Genomic DNA, 18575 nt, shown 5'->3' with positions numbered 1-18575 from the left:
GCGTGCGCACATTCTGAAAGAGCGTTGAACTGTCACGGTCTGTCAGTCGGATATAACCCCCTTCGTACCTGGAAGGTTCGTATTCATATTTGGTAGGGATAGATGTCTGGATTTCTGGTAGAGCCACGGTGAAGAGAAACTAAGAGAAAGATCATTAAGTAGTTAAAAAACGGATTCCGAGGAAGTGAAAGTCTTTAGTAGCCAGCTCAGCAGCTCACGCGTTTCCGCGGTTACTTGTCAAATCATCCAATGTTATCACGTTTCGTTTGAAACTGGTCCGCCTAAACACGCGGAATTATACTCGAGATTACCACTGAAAATATTCCGCAATGATGGGCCATGAGTTGCACAAAGAATGACTTCATCACTTGTTCCTCTGGGATCCACTATAAAAGCCGCAAAATGGTGTCAACCGGTTTCCATAGGGCACCACCTCACCCGGAAAAACAAAACATACTATGTTATGATGCCAGTTTGTAAATGAACAATATACCGGGTATCTAAATAAAAATTCACGGCCTGCCTAGCCAGGATGTTTTTACACAATTTAAGGCCATTCTGAGATGCAACTTTATCTTATCTTCTATGAATGTTGAGGGGAAAGTAAAAACCAGATTCATTATTTAAGCTTATCAAGAACAAAATCATGATGAGTTTTCCTGCCGTCAACTACAGCTAACCTGCGTTTATCAACCTAGTCGTTTGCTAAAATAAAAGATCAGCGAACGCAAATCGGAATACTCACGGAGTTGAGGTTACATCAAACTTTTTTGGAGTGACAGGTGATCTCTAATGCTCGTTTGTGTGTAATCGGATGTTGCGTACTTTTTATTCCAGCTGATTTGGGTTTATCTTTAGTTACGTCTGAAAGTGTTTATTTGGAGGCAGTTTGCTGTTAAACGTTTATCAAGTTTAAGCTCACCACACACTCGTCTAATTGAAGCCACTCCCCACTGGCAACCGATTGATGTGGGTTTTTACTATACTATAGAGAATCTCACGATGTAGCAGTTTGATTCCAACCACGGATTATTTTTTTGGAGGCAACGTATAATGTATTCTGTCCGATGAGTTAAATGTAGCTAGAAAAAAATCTGTTGCGAGACGTAACCGGTATTTTACTTCAAAGATCGTTATCCATTGACCATAAATGTACAGTAGTTAAAATGCAGTCAATACAGAAACCCGTTATAGGTGGCGTCAAATACGCCACGTCCGCCGTCAATAAATGGAGGGGAGAATAAATCAGATCGGATATAAGTAGAGCTGCTGTATACTTATTGGGATCGATCCAACGCCTCTGTAAAAGAGACGAAAACCCAGGATAAAGCATAAGCGCAATACATGCTGATCCGGCATTTGCAAGCTCTCAGATGTTCGCTTCCGCCTGTTCATCACCAAGTAGCAATAAGGCAACAATATAATTGATCTACTCACAAGAATGCTCAACAGTACCGTGAAACCGTTATCTCTATAGACGCTTAATCATCTTGAACAGTGCGCCTTGGTCGAAGCTCGTAATATGGAATGATTTCATTAGAATCGCCTAATCTTCTCTCACCTTTTTCCTCACTGAGTGAATTAGACCAATAACGTCACCGGCTGTCATCCAGCTACACTGTTACTTACTTGTAATGGAGAACAGAGCACTATAAACCAGCGTCACTTTGTTTATAAACGTTTGGTGCAAACAATCACTGCAGCCATCGGTCTCTTAGGAGTGGTCGAATCGGCCTAGCTCGTCAACGTTAAAGTTAAACGGCCTTTCTGTGTACGCATACCAAGGTCAACAAGGAAATGGTCGCATCCCTAAGAGCTTCCAGGTGAGACCAATCTCCTGTATGCAGACTTGACAATTTATCCGTTAATGAGCACCTTCACAGGATTGGTCACAGGACTCCGAGCCCACAAGCAGACTTGTCCAGTTAGGTAGTGGCGAAATAAGTCCCCAGCTATGGACCTACTGATTGTTCCCAAACTATTCCAAAAACACTGAACGCTCAATCAATTTCAAACGTTCCCATTTGCCAAAATTTTTTAACAAATGTTCGATTCATGCCAGTCAAATACTGACAAGTAGTCTGTAGGCAATGAGAATATTCTGACTTACAAACTGATTTCACATCGGATAAAAGTTTAAGACGAATAAACTTTACTTTATTTCAGATGTGCATCAAAAATTGGCAGAATGGGTTCCCATATGTTAAAAATGAGCACCTTCACAGGATTGGTCACAGGACTCCGAGCCCACAAGCAGACTTGTCCAGTTAGGTAGTGGCGAAATAAGTCCCCAGCTATGGACCTACTGATTGTTCCCAAACTATTCCAAAAACACTGAACGCTCAATCAATTTCAAACGTTCCCATTTGCCAAAATTTTTTAACAAATGTTCGATTCATGCCAGTCAAATACTGACAAGTAGTCTGTAGGCAATGAGAATATTCTGACTTACAAACTGATTTCACATCGGATAAAAGTTTAAGACGAATAAACTTTACTTTATTTCAGATGTGCATCAAAAATTGGCAGAATGGGTTCCCATATCCATAGTTAAAATGGTGCATGAACACAATGGCACATCGACTCGAGTTGGGAAATTATAAAATTGTGACAGAAGTTAATGGAAAATGAACCACACATTGAAAATCTCCAGATTTCCAGACCCACTGTGAATTAGCCGAATCTGATGAAGTACGCTATGGATCATCAAATGTGGAGCTAAGACAAATGTGAACTATACTAACACCAATATGGGTCTCAACCGGAATTACTGAAGTACAGATTTCCAACAAATTAACTGTCACTAGCACGTCAATCGTTACTCACTAGTTGGCACATACGCATCTGAAATTTATGCACATAAATCTGTTTTTGTAGGGTCAAATTATCCAATATTTTTATTGTTCCTTATATGAAAATGCATTCCATGTACCGTATACTGTACAGTGATGAATACGCTGTGGTTCCTACATCCAGATGGCCTAACAAGTTTCTGGAACTTTTGCCTGTTCTGACGCATCAAAATGTGTAACATTGCATGAAGATGAATAAGGAAGCTCCTTATGAGTTACGGCAAACATTCAGCCAATGGATCACCCATTCGCAATTTAAAGCCATTTTGTTCATAACCAGATAAGAGGAAAGTATAGTTCTCAACATTTACTTAGTGGTTGATTGGTAAACCTCAAACACCCACTGTGTTTAGAGTTATAAAGGTCAACAAACCATCGTCAAAACTGGGAGTCCACCAAACCTTAATTACCCGTTTTAATTACCGTGGGTGAGACAAATTATAGAAACCCCAAATTCTCCAACTTACAGAATCTGGATCATTCTAACACCTTGATTGCCAGTAATCCCCACACAAGAAAGCTGACGTTATACATTTGCTTGGAGAGTTATGTTTCTCAAGCAAGACCAGACTTGTCTAATCTATCTCAATCTCTCCTGATTTGGGGTCGGTATGTGGATGAAGGCAAGAGTGAGATGGCATTCGAAGGACAACGCTGACCAATAATTAAAAATCCTTCTCATATACACTGCTTCAAGCCTCTGTTAAAAGAACTGATAGTACGAAGGGTCTCCAGCCGCGAAGGACAACATTCAGTCATCAAACTCGACGTAATGACGCAAAGTGACAGTACCTGGGTACACGACAATATTTACAGAAAACACGCGACTATAAATGCTTCAGCGACAGGTGACGATGAATCATCCTTCAGAAGAAGCGACAGACCGTATATGAATATTATTTCTCTCACGATAAAATGTTTCAAACACATCTGAGTCGAGCGATGGTTCAATAGTCAGCCTCTTATTCTGCTTCTTCTCATTCCACACGATTACCCCTCACCCATCTGAGACTACGCTTACGTCCATCAGGGTTTCTTGGTGGCAAGACTTGGTGAAATGCTTTGACTCCTGTGAAACATTCCTTCTTCTGGAAATAGAGTATAGTAATAATACCACTATGAAAACCCATTGCAACTCAGTGCTACGATTTATATTTTATGGTTTTGCACCTTTGATTCTCTTTTTCCATTTCAAGTATTATTTTCCTGTTAAAATCAATTGAGTATATCTACTGAAGAGGTTTCCTCTAACGGGTCCCAAAATTAGTCAAGAAAGCTAGCTGTTTGTTCATTTGATGAGGTTTTGCTATTACTATTTATCAAAACAAATACGGGTAAACTGCACTTCCTCGTTGGCCTTAAGGAAACTGTGCAAAAGTAACAGGGCAATCAGAGTACCGCCCAAGCTTGCATCCTTTGACCATACAATAATAAAATATGGGACTACACGGAACTGCTGCGGAAGTGGTTTCTTTTGCATTGTGTGATGTGCTTACAACACATGTGGGTTAGGGAACAGGTGAAATAGAATGTTCTTATCGTTGAATAGGAATACAATAATTTACCAGAAATGCCAAAGGTGAAATACAGAATAAGTGGTTTCAAACTTTTGTGTTTATTTCTCTGTTTGTCAGGCGTCCAGGGTCGACCCCACATCTGATGCGAAGTAAAGGTTTCCATAAAAATTGAACAACCACTTTGCAGTGACTGTTTATAACTAGTAAGCATACGAAGGACGTCCAGGAAGGTTCAGCTGGACGATTGGAGTGTTCGTTTCTCAAAAACTCTGCGCACATGAGTTACTTAGATTTGTGTCCAATTGCTTGTAGCCGCCAGGTTTCTATTTGTGGATAAATAAAAGTGTATCAAAAGCAAACTTGCCGATGATAGTGAACGCCAAATAAACGTTCGGAGGCTCGAAAAATATTAATAAATCTGAAAACCCCAAAATTATCTCCAAAACCTACTCGCAGTCACTGCGAACGGTGCCATCAGATATTGTTCTGTTCTGTGAGCGATCGGTGGATGCTAACTACATAGATAAAAACTCAGAACCCATAGAGAATTCGTGGACAAAATGATTCTTTAGAATCCTATAGTCAAAGATAGTCTCTTCAGGGTTGTCTTTATGAATAAGTAAGCCATTTGGGGAGCTTAAAATCGGTTTTTACTGCATTAATTTTTGGGCCACAGGTACATTCAATGTGGGAGGGAAGCGCATTGAGTCTAAAGTGCATCTTCGTTTGCATCTCCTTTTCAAACCGATGACTAGCTTGCGATACTTTCAAGAATTTTGCAGACCGCTTGATCGCCTTTGCCTAAGCGTGCCGTACAATAGAGCCATTCGAATCAAACTTCAGCGTCACAATTTTCAACTGGAGCACCTTAACAATGTATTTTCATTATCTGGTGAACTACTAACAAACTCCAAGTAGCTCAATTCCTCCAAGCTCATTGAGCTTTTTACCGAAAATTTCAACTCAGTGACTTACATTTTATTATCCTATAACTACCCATCATGGATTTGTTTATGAGTGCACTGGTTACTCCGTGAATGTCGTCCCTTTTCAGTGTGTCACCGCAACTGTGTTGGATTTACATGATATCTCAGTACCTCAAGAAGCAAAATAAAGCGATCTGAAAGTGCTGTCATCAACGAAGGAAACAGAGGACGGGCCTAAACAAATGGATTTGAAATCCTTTCGCATATCGCTCACGTAATCATAAATTAGAAGGCTTTTACCTTGAGGCGAGCTATGGATGTTATGCCTATTCTGATTGAATCGTAAACTATTAGTCAGCTCACATGCTTTTACTGGTAAAACCATAGTGTACAGTTTAGTTTTATGAAACAGTTCCGAGTTGCTTTTATGCTGGAATTTGATCACTTTTCGCGTAATACCTAAATAAGAGGGCCGAAGTGGTTAGACGAACTGGTTTTTGTTATCGAAACGGTATGTTTTAGTGAGCTAGTGCAGTGTGATTTTAAAATGTTTTGAATTGACTTACTCTGCATATTTTTCCAATATCTGTCCTAATATGATATTGCCAGGGAAACGGTAAAAGTATTCGGTTCACACTTACAAAACTGTGGATCGTCTGAGAGTGAAGTTTTTTGAGGCCCACTTTGAAGAGGCCTGACACCGTCGCTACATGATTTGATTTTGCTTGCAGAGAGCACTCAGAGGACACGCACAGATATGGACCCAGAGCGGCTGAATAAGATGTTAGAATACGACTGCGACCAATGGGGATACAGCTTTTCGGGTTACATACAATCTCGATTACGATGTGCCTAATATTATCCACACTTGCATTTTTATAGGTATTTGGCATTTCTAGGTGGTCGGTAGCAATTTGTTCTTGGGCGTTCCAAAGGTTACGGTGGATAAATCAAACTTGAGTATTCACGAAAAGCAAAAAAGCTATATACATCTTTTGAAGTTACTTACCCAGATTCGACTTTGACAAATGATGCCAAAAGTTTCCAAAAGCCACTTTGGAAAACGAATTGCTTGGATGATCCATAAACTTCAATTAGTGTCTCTTTGGGCCACTTTAAAGTCACACCATCAGTGAATGGCGTGATTTTAAAGTTTTTATTCATTTTCCGATCAGAATAAGCGTGAAATTTACTGACGCCCAACTGTGCCTTAAAAAGCTGGTTGATTAGATTTTCCTGTTATAAAAATATCTAGCAAAGCTGATTAGCAATTTTACGGGTTGGAAAATGCAATCCTGCGTGTGGACTTATAACACACATATGATGATAGATAACATGGTAAAGAGAAAAATGAATTTAAGTTGAACCGACTATTCCGGATTGACGACAAAGTGTCACGCAAGGCACTTTTTGTTATATAGAGCCCATATAAAAACCTATACACATGCATTCGTTTATACTGTTTTGAAAGTCGATGGATCTACTCGCGTGACCAATGAGTTGTCGTTTGCGAAAAAATTTTACATTATCCATAATTAATTCAGAAAATGATGTCTCCGTTTGTTCGCTGTTTTACTCAGCAGAAGAATGAAAACATTTATGACTAGATTCATCACGTTCGTTTTCCGTTTCGAATCATTGATTATGAAAATGGACAATAGGTTGTTCCCGAGTATTTTTGTTAGAAATTAGGTGATTTTACTTTGAACTATCATGACATAATCTCAAAAACTCCTGATCACTTTGCATTTTAGGTTGCATAGCTTTTTATGGTAGAGCCCTACAGATGATTTTGAGCAGCATTCACAAAGGCATATCAATGTTATAAAATGGCGGAGGATGTCACGAGCATTCTAGAAAGCCAGCATAAAGCGTTTGTTTGACTGCATTCATCAGACAGAAAACCCCAGTTGACGGACGCATGCAACATAGCACTACCCTCATTTCGGAATTTATAGATTCGGACCATCAATCATAGAGTTACTAAATACACCCGAGCACTGATTACGTCAACTCGGCCAGTAACGAAAAGTTTGCAAACTAGTTTCAAAACTCGGCGAACACAGCAACGGCCATTTGATCAACCACCAATACGAAACAATGAATAACTAGCGTAATAGTATTTATGATATCTTCAAAAACTCTTGGTAGGTTTACAAAACGGATTTGTAGACGATTATCAATCAGCTAACCGATAAACGTTAACCACCGCAGGGAAGCCTCTTTTATGACAACCAGCGTTTTTCTATGCGTATCTATCGGAACAGGGATGTTTGATCTAACTGCCTTGTTTACTCAACGGAGTGGACATAGCAAACAGTTTCCAGTTTGACGTTCAAAAATACTTCATGCTGAAAAAATGCTTCATCGCGCCGTATTTGACGGCGCATTGAGAACCGAATTTCATACATTCGTATCTCTGCGTGATGCACCATATCCAAGGCTTCGTCTTCATTCTGGCGACCTGTCTAACCAACTGTATATCACAGTGGGATGAAAAGAAACAGCCTTTGTCAGAAACACTATTGCAATCCAATTTTTTCCGGCAGCATTTGGAGCGAGCCAATGAAAAATGCAATTTAGCTTTGAATGAGACAATCTGGTATAAGCAGGAAAGCATCATCGGTGGATCAAAACTAGTAAGCACTGAATATTTGTTCGAACCAACGTCAACCAGGTTCAGGGATTTACCGATGAACTGTATGAGTTTGGCCTTCGTCAGCGTGGAACTAACTGTCTTCGAAAGGACATGCTTAAAATCAGCCGAGAGGGAACTTCACAAACATGTGTTACTCAGGACAATACTGTAGGTTCTTTTGTGTTCTATGCACCTAGAATCCCTTTTAATATTGCATCCATTGCTTGTTGTTTGGTCCAATGCGAAACTGGGAATAGTTTGCAAGTTCTCAATAGCGCCAGTTCTAATCTACATGCAGCTTTCTCAACTGTTCACCTCATTTCTGGCTTCTAGGAAATAGCTGACCGTATAAAGCGGTAAAGAGGCAAGTCCATATTGCATGCACGACGTAGTAAATTGACGGTAAATAAAAAATTAGGGAACATAACCGGTGAAGTTACTGAGAGCTACCAAATGTTACGACGGTGTGATTAGTAGCTGTTGTCCTGAAATCCACATCTTAGGGGCTTTCAGGTAGGCACGTTGATTGTGTTTCCGGCAATCACCACGAAGCTGAGTTCAAGTGGCCATTTGTGAACATTCGTGACTCGGCATATTGTTGATAGCATACCCAGATGTAGTCTCGCCGATTCACTTCTTAGTCATACTGTTCAGACTAACGCGCTGCACCTAGGAACACGTCAAGTTCTTGACGGAGTGTTATTCGTTTTATTGCAGATGTTTTAAGGTAAATCCATCGTCTTGTTATTTCAGCCTGAGAATAACAGCTTGTATTTGCTGGTTATTTCTGTCTAATGAACCCATAGTGATGTGAAAAACTTCAGAGGTGTTGTCAATCGGTAAAGAGACCCTTTTGCACTAGGATTAAGTGGATGCCAAAATGTCAAATTCCTAACGCAAATTTCTAGTACTTACTCACTGGATATAATCATTGGAATTAGTTCTCTCTGTTTCCTTTGCTTGAACTTTTAGGCAGAAATAATTTGTCGAGTCGGAATATGGCACAACCCAAAAACTAAAACCTCGACAGTTGAAGTGAGGGAGATATGGATGATCAAAAACGACGATACAGTTATCGCTGAAACCGTTCGTTTCATCAGCGAAACAAAACATGGATTAGACCGAGCGCTTATTGAGGACGCGATCATGAACTTCAACAACTACGGTAGAAAAACTAAGCTGTTCAAGTACTCAAGATCATTGGAAATTACGCTGCAGGTTTGTTTTATGTTTTTGCTGTCGAAGAAGATAAATCACGTTGCTCAACAGCTGGGGAGTGCTTCCAGAAAGATACTGAGAGTGCTTCTCACACAAACAAATTGCAAAAACGAGCGAAATTCAAAAAAGAATTTCAAACAATCCAAAGAAATCTGCTTTAACCAAATGACTGGGGTAAGTATTTGTCTTTAAATTAGGCAGATTCTAACAAGTGACACGCCAGTTTGATTACCTACTGGCTTGCGGATGATCATCGCGAGCAATATCATTACGATGACGACAAATGTCAACTTATTTTATTTAATACAGTGTTTGAGGACATTTCAGATTTCGCTGAATGAGTCAAGATCTACATTTCACCTAAAGGGCTTTTGTGCGTTTGGACAGTTCGAAACATTTTGTGGAGAGTATGAAAGTTAGTCACATAGACGTCCAGTCGTTTTGGGTTGTACAATAGACTATCTTTGTAACGATCACATGCGTTCCAGCGTATTTGCAACCGAATTAATAAAGTTCGTTCCTCCCATTAGCAACCAGTTTTGGTCGTGCGTTAGAAACTGGAACTTTTTTGATCACTCCTACTCGTCACTCTACACACTAATGTCCGCATTGAGATATTCATTTTATAAAGACTCAGTTCGTTTGAAAATCAGATAGCTAGGGGCTAATAATTCGAGCGGTACCATAGATCCAATGGAGACGCACGGATTATGGTCCCTAACATGGATAGAAATCGCACGTTCTGCAACTTGGTACCATTCAAGACAGATGAGTGGAGCCACATTCCGGGGTACACTATTACATAATCGAGAGTATCTGGTACATATATGTATATGTATATCGCAGACAATATCGCCTTTACCTGGGAGGTTAATAGGTCACTGGATCAAGGGTGGCCATGGTTTGCTGAGACCAATAGAATCATGTAGTACCATGATTACGGTTTACCATGAACTGGTGATCACCAACAAGCAAATAGAATTCGGAGCCGAATCAAATTTCCATCCATAATATTTGTCTGTCTAGTACTTCAGCGGAACATCTAAATCCAATAAATATCGGAAAACGTTAGGAATAATGACCGTTGTCGCCAGTTAGTTTTCGCATCCAATGGACTACACAATTAACCATCAGGTCGGGTTGATGATCCATACGCCCACAACCGACTTATTCCGTTTACAGCTGTAAATAAATCCAACAATAATGTGTTTGGTTCTGTGTGTACTAAGCTTTGTTTCGCGGGTTCAAGTTGTAGGATTCTTATCTGAATCCTATATAAAGAATGGGGAACTCTTAGATTGAGGCAACTCTACAAATGGCTTTTCGTAAAATTTAAAATTTCAGACGGAGCTGGTTTGCGACCTATATATGAACAAAGCAAATTTCAAGCAACCACGATTTTCCAGATGTACAGCGGTGCTTGAGATCAGGCCTATCAACCAATGTAATCTTAATTTGGGAATCTCAACGGATGTAAGTTTCTGTGTTTCTCTTCTTTTTCTTCCCCAAACGAATATCATTCCCCATGTGTTAAGGATGGTCGCGGGTTCTTCCTTATGCAGCTTTGTTTAAACAAAGCTCTTCTCAAAATGTCTCGAAGCGAAGCACGCTTGGGAGATTTTCGAAAACTTGTCTGTCTCATGATGTATTTGGGAATAAAAAACAGAGTGATTCACTAATAACCCGCGGAGGCATCCTGTTATAACTTCTAATTGATATCTCATGAGAGCAGCGGTGTTCATGCTTATGATGCAGAACAAATATATGTTCATATCGTTGTTCAAAACTGCTTTAATGGAATTTTGCTTGAGAGTTGTGCAAACATTTCATATTCCTAAACTAAGTGTGTTTATTAATGAGTGTTTTTGCATGATCATCAACTTTGACGTAATGTGCAATAAAATATCTCTGTTGTTCATTAGTAAACACGGTGAATAAAAATTCAAGGACTGATATCCTGGAAAGCTTTCTAATCTGACTATTTTAGGTGTATACAAGAAAGTCAATGAAAATATATCCCATGAGAAATTTCGCAAGATCAGATATTCGCTTTCTATCCGCTGAGGAAGTACACGGACAACTATTCCAGGATATGCTAAAAACTGTTATTCGGCGTTATAATTCCGGCAGTTTTTCAGAAAAGGTCTCCAAAGCAATCAAGGTGGAAAATGCGCATGTTGAAGTAAGATGTACTTGCGTGATACTCCCTCTATCGGTCACAGAGCGGACCCGATGTTATAACCAGGTTTACATTATGGGCCCAAGAAACCCCCTGCAAAAAGAAAAGCAACTTACTGATGAACGATGACAACTTTGCAACTGTGTGCGAAATTCACGATGAACTGGTGAGTGCTGGATTTTACTCGTAACATCACCTAGTGACCCGAACTTATATATAAGTATGAATGAATCCAGAAAGAAACAGTACGCATGTCGTTAATCATTAGTGAACAAAACGGCTTTATACCGTTTGTGCTTTCTATTTTCAATTTGAGAATTAGGCCAATTAAGCCGTTTTTCATTGCCTCCATTAAAGGCAAATCAACGAGTCAAAAGCAAGTGGACTCACCTAAAAATCTAGCATTTTAGGATGGGACGATATGCCAAAAAATTTTGGGTCCAAAGATTGCTGCTGCGCTTAACCTTACATCAAGTTTAACTGAAGTTCAGAGTGAACCTTCGGTGCTGCTGATAAATAACGGCTCAGTTTCAGAACCACAAGGCTATTTGAAGTCACTCTGCCAGAGCTGTATCATGCATTCACGAAGACGTTAAACTAGCCTGGCAGGTATAAGTAAGGAGAGTCGAAAGTTGGACAGAAGCCAATAATCCAAACTCATTACAACACCTTTCGACTAGATCTGAGCCAATCAAATTTCCCTCTGATACTGCAGCAATATGTCAGGTGTTACGACTTTAGAAGGGAGATATATGTGATAATTCAGTGTCCATTCAGGTCGACTGGTAACGCCGAACTGGATATGTGCATGACTGCATGACTCTAAAGCGTGAGTGCTGTATTGCATCTCTTTGGGTAGTCTGAGCCGCGAATAAAAAACAAAGCAACACAACAACTCTGACTATCTAGCTTGGGCTCAATTTTAAAGTTTATCAGAGAAAATAACTTAACATTATTCAGCGGATTTGTGACTTGTTTCTTCTTAATCGATGGATGATGATGAGGAGTTTGTCACTTGATCTCGTAGTATTCCTGGAACAATTCATCATCATTAAGAGTACAATATCTAGTGTGGCTGTATCAGTCTTCCCCCGGAAAACACAAGACAACTTTGTTGGTATTGTGGGAAGAACACATGCGAGCACAAAATAGTATGCCACTACTGTCTAGAATTTCGCATACGGAAGGTAAGCCACGTCCAAAAAGGATATAATTTGATGAGTTTTTTTGTCGGATTTATGCAGAACGTGTGAGCTGAAATGTTTTAGTAAGTGTTGGCAAATCAATGAAGTCAATACTTTTCTGTAGAGGAAAATGTTGGCATCTCAGTTAGCGTAGATGGTCGCTCGCTTGTTCAGAATCTATCCAAAAAAGCATCGCCAACCCACTATTTACCTCTTTAGAAGTGAGATGATAGATGTGTTGACTTACTTTTAAAACGTCGACAGACACATTTGCCATTTGTTTGTGAAAGTGATGTTTGAAGGAAAAACTCCGGGCCATTGAAGGTACATGCATCAAACAAGCGTATTTATCCTTGACCATTGGAAAATCCGCCGTTTTCGACCAAGGAACGGAAGCGAATTTTCCGCATTCCATTTTATACGATTATACCGCATTGATGATGCACAAAGTTCCCCAAATGATATGAAATAAGGCATTCTGTGGCCTGCGGTCAAAACACAGTTTTGTGTTTGATCAAGTGGAACAAACGATCTAACAGTAAAGGCTTTCAAAGTGTGAGTGCAGCTGATCATATTGCCCAACGCAAATGTCAGAATAATTTGACAAATATCTCCAACGCATAGGAACATTTGTTCAAAAGATCTCTAGTCAAAAGTGCCTATATAAAACTGCTATTTGTAGTACGCTGTTTACAAGAACAATTTTATTTTCACAAAGTGAAGTCTCACTTGGCACTGGAACACCTCTGCCACCCAAATCCAATCGAATGAAAGTTCAAGGGTCATTCCAAACGTTGGTGATCCTGGTTTTAACACTTTCAACAACCCAATGAACCACATTCACCAATGGCGATGTCGATTTGTTTCGGTTGCTATCGGTTGGGAAGATTTTATCAAAAATTCGAAAGGTAATTGTAGGGATATCCGATCATTTAAACAACTCGGCTGCAAATGCTCCCTTTTAGAAAAGACGAAGTCACTCACGTAGAAGACCAAAGACATAAGGGTGTATTCTCATGATTAGCTATATTTGCCGACTGATTTTTAATGAGTAGTTCTTTTGAGCAGAGTAGATGAAAGGGCAAGTTCATTCCGACCGTCCTAACGCGATCACCGTTGAGGAGCTCGCCTAGAGATCATAAGTAGATTGGTAACTAAAAAAATATGAGGCAACAAATAAAGTCAAGGAAGTGGCTACTTCCTCCCAACTATATTCCTGACTTCTATTCTCTTCACCGGGGCAAGCTATCGCCAGAAACGTAGCTGCATAGCCTTAGCTTAAAAGTCTTTTCAGATTGGGACGTATTACATCCAGCTACTTGCTCTCAGCTAAACATATCTAATCATCCAAACATACTTGTAATCCGGTTGGTTACCTGAGTTGAACCTGTTTCAGTGATGTCTGCAGAATATATTTATGTTTTTCTGTTTGCATTCTGAAGCCATCTCGAATACCCTTTTACATGCTCTCTCATATGCAGTCCTTAAAACGGTCCGCAGAAACGTGCGATGTGAAGGTCACCAGAGTAGACTCGACTGGTTCTAATGGACCAATAATTGAACTTCGGAACTACACATTCATCCCAAATTATAACCTGTCACTATACAGAGAGATGCAATACATTCAACGGGGAACAGCGGAAGATGAAGTAAAAAAGAAGATTGCCAAGCGAGTTGTTGAACGCTATAATACTGAGCGCAATGATGAATACGAATACAAATTGGAGAGTATCCAGAATGCAAAATGGATGGTACGTTAAATTAATCCGACCCCGATTGAACACTAATGTTGTTATTAAAAAAAAAAGATTTCCGGTGGCAGATATTCTCAAAAAAAAAAACAGATTTCCGGTGGCAGACTATTCTCAATGAATGTGACAATGAAGGCCTTCGGATGCAAGAACAAGACTGATGCACTTTGTACAAGCCCTCTCAAAGAGGTACGTTGTCTAGTGGTAAGACACAGAAAGGCAGTCGGGGCATCAGCAGTAAATGATAATTGCTATCTGACTGGAATTCGATTTTTCTTTACACTGAGTTTTCGTGCTAAAATTGTCTTTGGAAATAAGTCAACTAGCTAAACTCGATCACTAAGAGACTTTTGTGTTGAGAGTTATTCAGCATTTGAAGAACGGGTAGCATTTCAATATTTAGTTAGTTTTTTAGATGATACTAAACTAGCAGTTTGACAGGCTACCTATATATCTTTGCCCACCAAGCCGACGACCAGAGCACTGTCGGAGAATGAATTGCAAGTGTACTTTGACAGATGCAGAGAATGACCACTTCCGTGGTCAACTGAATGGAATCTGTTGGTGAGCCAACTAGAACAACTGGTTGGAAATGTACTGCACGAAAACAAAGACGTACATTTCCGCTGCGAATTCTATTATAGTCCTTGACGCATGAGTACAAATCAGTGTGAACTTGAGGGATATCTCCCCTCTCCTGGCCGCATTTAACCTGTGTTGATCATAACTAACTTCCAGACGCTTAGCTAAAATAATACCCCTGAGAGGTTGTTTGCAGTTTCCTGGCTGACATTCGCTATTAGTGATTGTAACATCTTTGGAGCAGAAACAAAATGAACCAATCAAGGACGCTTTGTATTGTAAAATCTGACATCCTAATGGTGCAAACGTGCGACGAAAATCCTTAGAAAAATCAACCAGCCATTTTAATGGAGCACCTGGTGTCATCTGTTGTAGCAGATTATCCAATCAAGAGCACGTTTGACGCACATATTGACGCACTGATCAATGGGCGAATCAACCAATGTGTGGCTTAACAACAGTACGGAGTTTATCATCGAAACCCGTATTTCGGTGGATTTCTGCCTACACAGTAAATTTGTCTGACTAAACTAAAGCCCTTGGAGCTTCGTGAATTCAACTTTCCAGTCGCAGTCAAGAAAAAGGCCTGGAAGCATATTTTGAATACTATGGTCTAAAGTTCTCCCTACCGCTTATTCGCTGCATCACAGTCAGTAGTTTTTCCAAAGATAAAATTAATGATAACTAACTAAACCGTTTCTGATGGCAGCTGGATTCCGATGAAAATGTGTTGACAAAATGTAGCCCATGTGCTCAGAAACCCATGCAGTAATGACCCCATTGTACGAAACCAGCGTGGTGTGAGTGAAAGCTTCTATGATGAGCGTTTCAGCTGTCCGTCATTAGAACCAGCATGATGAAAAATGCATGTCAACCGTTCTTTCCGGAAAGTTTTGTGAAAGCTTTGTTCGCATTCACGTCACGCGAGTTGGACCCCATTCGTTCTGCGGATTTGACGGATTCACGAATGGGAAGGGCGCGAAGCGCATGATGAACCATACAATGACCACCTGATACAGCTCCAACCACAATACCCCGTCATAGCAAGGCAGTATCACCTTTCAAATCAGGCGCTAAACCACGCTTTGAACGCACTGCGGGAACGTTAAACACAAGGGAAGTCGACCAGTGTTTCGGAGGTCACGTAAATGAGAGCATTTGGTCTGGGAGCACCCATCAGGGAAAAGTCTCAATTATTGGTAACATTCGTGCACCTTACTGAAGGGAGACAGAAAAGCCGTCTTGTACACACTAAGCCGATTATGTTTAAAGAGGCAACTACGTCATCCAGCTGAAAGTCGAAAAATCGTAGGATATTCCCCGGCTTGTAACCATTAGTGAATATTGTGGACAGAGCAGTCTGTTCTCTGAAATGAGCGACTTTGTTTGTAAGGCGTTCCAATTAACAACAAGGCTGGATGTGGTTTCAATCTGGAGCCGGTATCATCTGAATAGTGAATGGACGTCAGATGTTTATGACCAGATTAATTTGTGTTTGCACCTAAAATCTCGAATTATCCTCAATTCTTAGTTTGATTCGCAAACATCGGCCAGTTCTATGCTTTACTGGCGGTGCTGCATTTTATCATCCGCATTGTATTTTAGCCTGGAAACTTGTCAGTGTATTTATCTTTCATATTCGAAGGCAAGGTATATAATGCAATTTTTCAAAGTCAGTGAATCTCGGCATTTACAAAATTTTGTCCTATTAAATGTCAAACTTTTTCATTCTCAGCTGGCTTATTCCTTATATTGACAAGAAAATGTATGTATATTGCCAATAGCAACTTTTACCGAGAGATGAATGAATGTTATCTGGCCTCTTCTCTTACATAAGGGATGGTGTCATAAATATGGGCAACTCATCTCAGTCGGCCTAAAGGAGTAGAATTCAATGTTCTGCTGAATTTGGGTTAGTTAGTTCCGGTGTAATTTGGCTGTTTTCTTCCTAAAGCAGTTTAAATCTCCAGAATGAACTAATTCGCTGTGCTCTGATGATGGAAGTTCTTCGAAAAATGAAAAACCAGATTATTATCTAAAGAATAGCACCCGAATGTCAGTAGATGCATACGTTGTTCGATGCGGGTCAATCTAATGTCGTGCATCAGCAATACGACGGTTTTTTCTGAGATTACTTTTGAGAATAATTAGACCTAATGTGCGCTTTATTATTTTTGTTTCCAAATTAACAGCACTTCAATAGTATTTTTTTCTAGTTTCCAGATTAATCAGCCAAAAATAAATCCTAACGCTTCCATGGTTTTCATGTCTTTACAGGAACAGAAAGTTCCACATGTTCCGCAAGATTCATCGCAGTAAATCAGATAATAAATTTTATAATGGCTGAACGTCACACGGTAGCACATCATCGAGAATCCAGGACGTAACTGCGATATTTACCTTTGATCGATTTTTCGTTTGCGTTGCCGAATTGCATCGGGAGATATGCCGAAATTTTTTGGCGCGAGAAATTTGAGGTACATGCTCCTAGGCTGGGAGTGCCTGTTGGTAGCAAAATTTCAATTTACTGTAAAAGGAGAAACACTTTAGCTTGCAGCCAAATGGGATAAAATGCTTACGATATGGTGGTGCAACTTCAGTTATTTTATAGATCAGCCAAATGTAGCAATGTAATGGGACAAATACACGATCCTCACAAAAGGTACATTGGCGTGAGCAGGCGAATTTTAAACCAACATTGGACTAAGTGTGTTCTACCCTGGATGAACTACAGCAACTCTAAAAATACCATTCTTGCGATAACAATAAAAGCACGCGGAAAAATTACCTCTTGTCCCATGGAATTCCTGATAAAAGCATCCCATTTTATGATAGTTGTTGTACACTTGGTTACACATTGCACATAGCACATACTTCTCGAGCAGTAGCCTATTAACAATAATACCGGCTAAATCAGCGGTCAGTGTATAGTGATTTTACTGTGGATCCTCATATACCACGGTCAACATAAATTTCAGGCATTGCAACTTGTTTCTTCTTTTACGCACAACTTACAAACGCCACAACGCATATTGTAGCATCCTGACACTTCTGCATTGAACTTTCGCTTTTAGATGCATGTATACCGACACTGTGAAGCATCTGCTCTTGACAGACCATGGCCTTTCAAAGAGGAAATTAATTTCACAAACTGCTGGAAGGAAACAATACTTAGGCAATCCATAAAAGGAGTATGGTCATTTTTATCCCCGAAAGAGCTCAGTCAACTGAAAAACGGCGAAATGTTGAAATCTGTTGTGAAGAAATATCGAGACAGTTCGATGGTGCTGGGACAACTGAAGAATCACCAGCTGTTTGGCGGTTTCAAACTAATGGTACCGTTTGCAGATGGATGTCATTTTTATTGAGTTCCATCCTAGGTCGGTGAAACTCAGTTCATCTCTCTCAAGATCCATCTGAAGGGCACAAAACAGAACGAGTCAGTAAGTCCCTGACATTTTATGTGTAATCGGTATAGTTGCTGTGGGAAATTCGAGATGTATAAAAATAGCCTCCGGGTTAATAATGGTTTGTCCATTGTCCAAGCGATGGGGAAGATACTGTGACCTGGGACAGTGAGTTCCTATTTATGCTTATTGATAGGTTTATGCCATGGACATAATTACTGAGTATTCTGCTAGGTGCTTTGGTAACTACTGTCTAAGCCTCAAATCACCCAACGCATTTTCAGACAACCCGCTTACTTTCTGGATTAGTTAATATATATA

The 18575-nt window shown here is 39.9% G+C and overlaps 1 protein-coding gene across 1 annotated transcript in view; it reads left to right on the top strand.

Moving 5' to 3' along the window:
• T265_05913 (hypothetical protein) overlaps positions 1 to 18575 on the top strand; it is a gene marked incomplete at both ends in the record, with an annotated part of 79872 nt that overhangs the window by 34862 nt on the left and 26435 nt on the right. The window contains 7 exons of the mRNA XM_009171048.1: positions 8906 to 9325; positions 11139 to 11333; positions 11374 to 11496; positions 13996 to 14265; positions 14359 to 14454; positions 17922 to 18182; positions 18228 to 18290. Of these exons, the coding sequence (XP_009169312.1) occupies positions 8906 to 9325; positions 11139 to 11333; positions 11374 to 11496; positions 13996 to 14265; positions 14359 to 14454; positions 17922 to 18182; positions 18228 to 18290 (1428 nt within the window). The remainder of the gene's footprint in view (positions 1 to 8905; positions 9326 to 11138; positions 11334 to 11373; positions 11497 to 13995; positions 14266 to 14358; positions 14455 to 17921; positions 18183 to 18227; positions 18291 to 18575) is intronic.

Source organism: Opisthorchis viverrini (genome assembly GCF_000715545.1).
Source record: "Opisthorchis viverrini unplaced genomic scaffold opera_v5_115, whole genome shotgun sequence".
NCBI lineage: Eukaryota > Metazoa > Platyhelminthes > Trematoda > Opisthorchiida > Opisthorchiidae > Opisthorchis > Opisthorchis viverrini.
The sequence above is the reverse complement of the archived record's forward strand: the minus strand, read 5'-3'. Positions and strand labels throughout refer to the sequence as shown.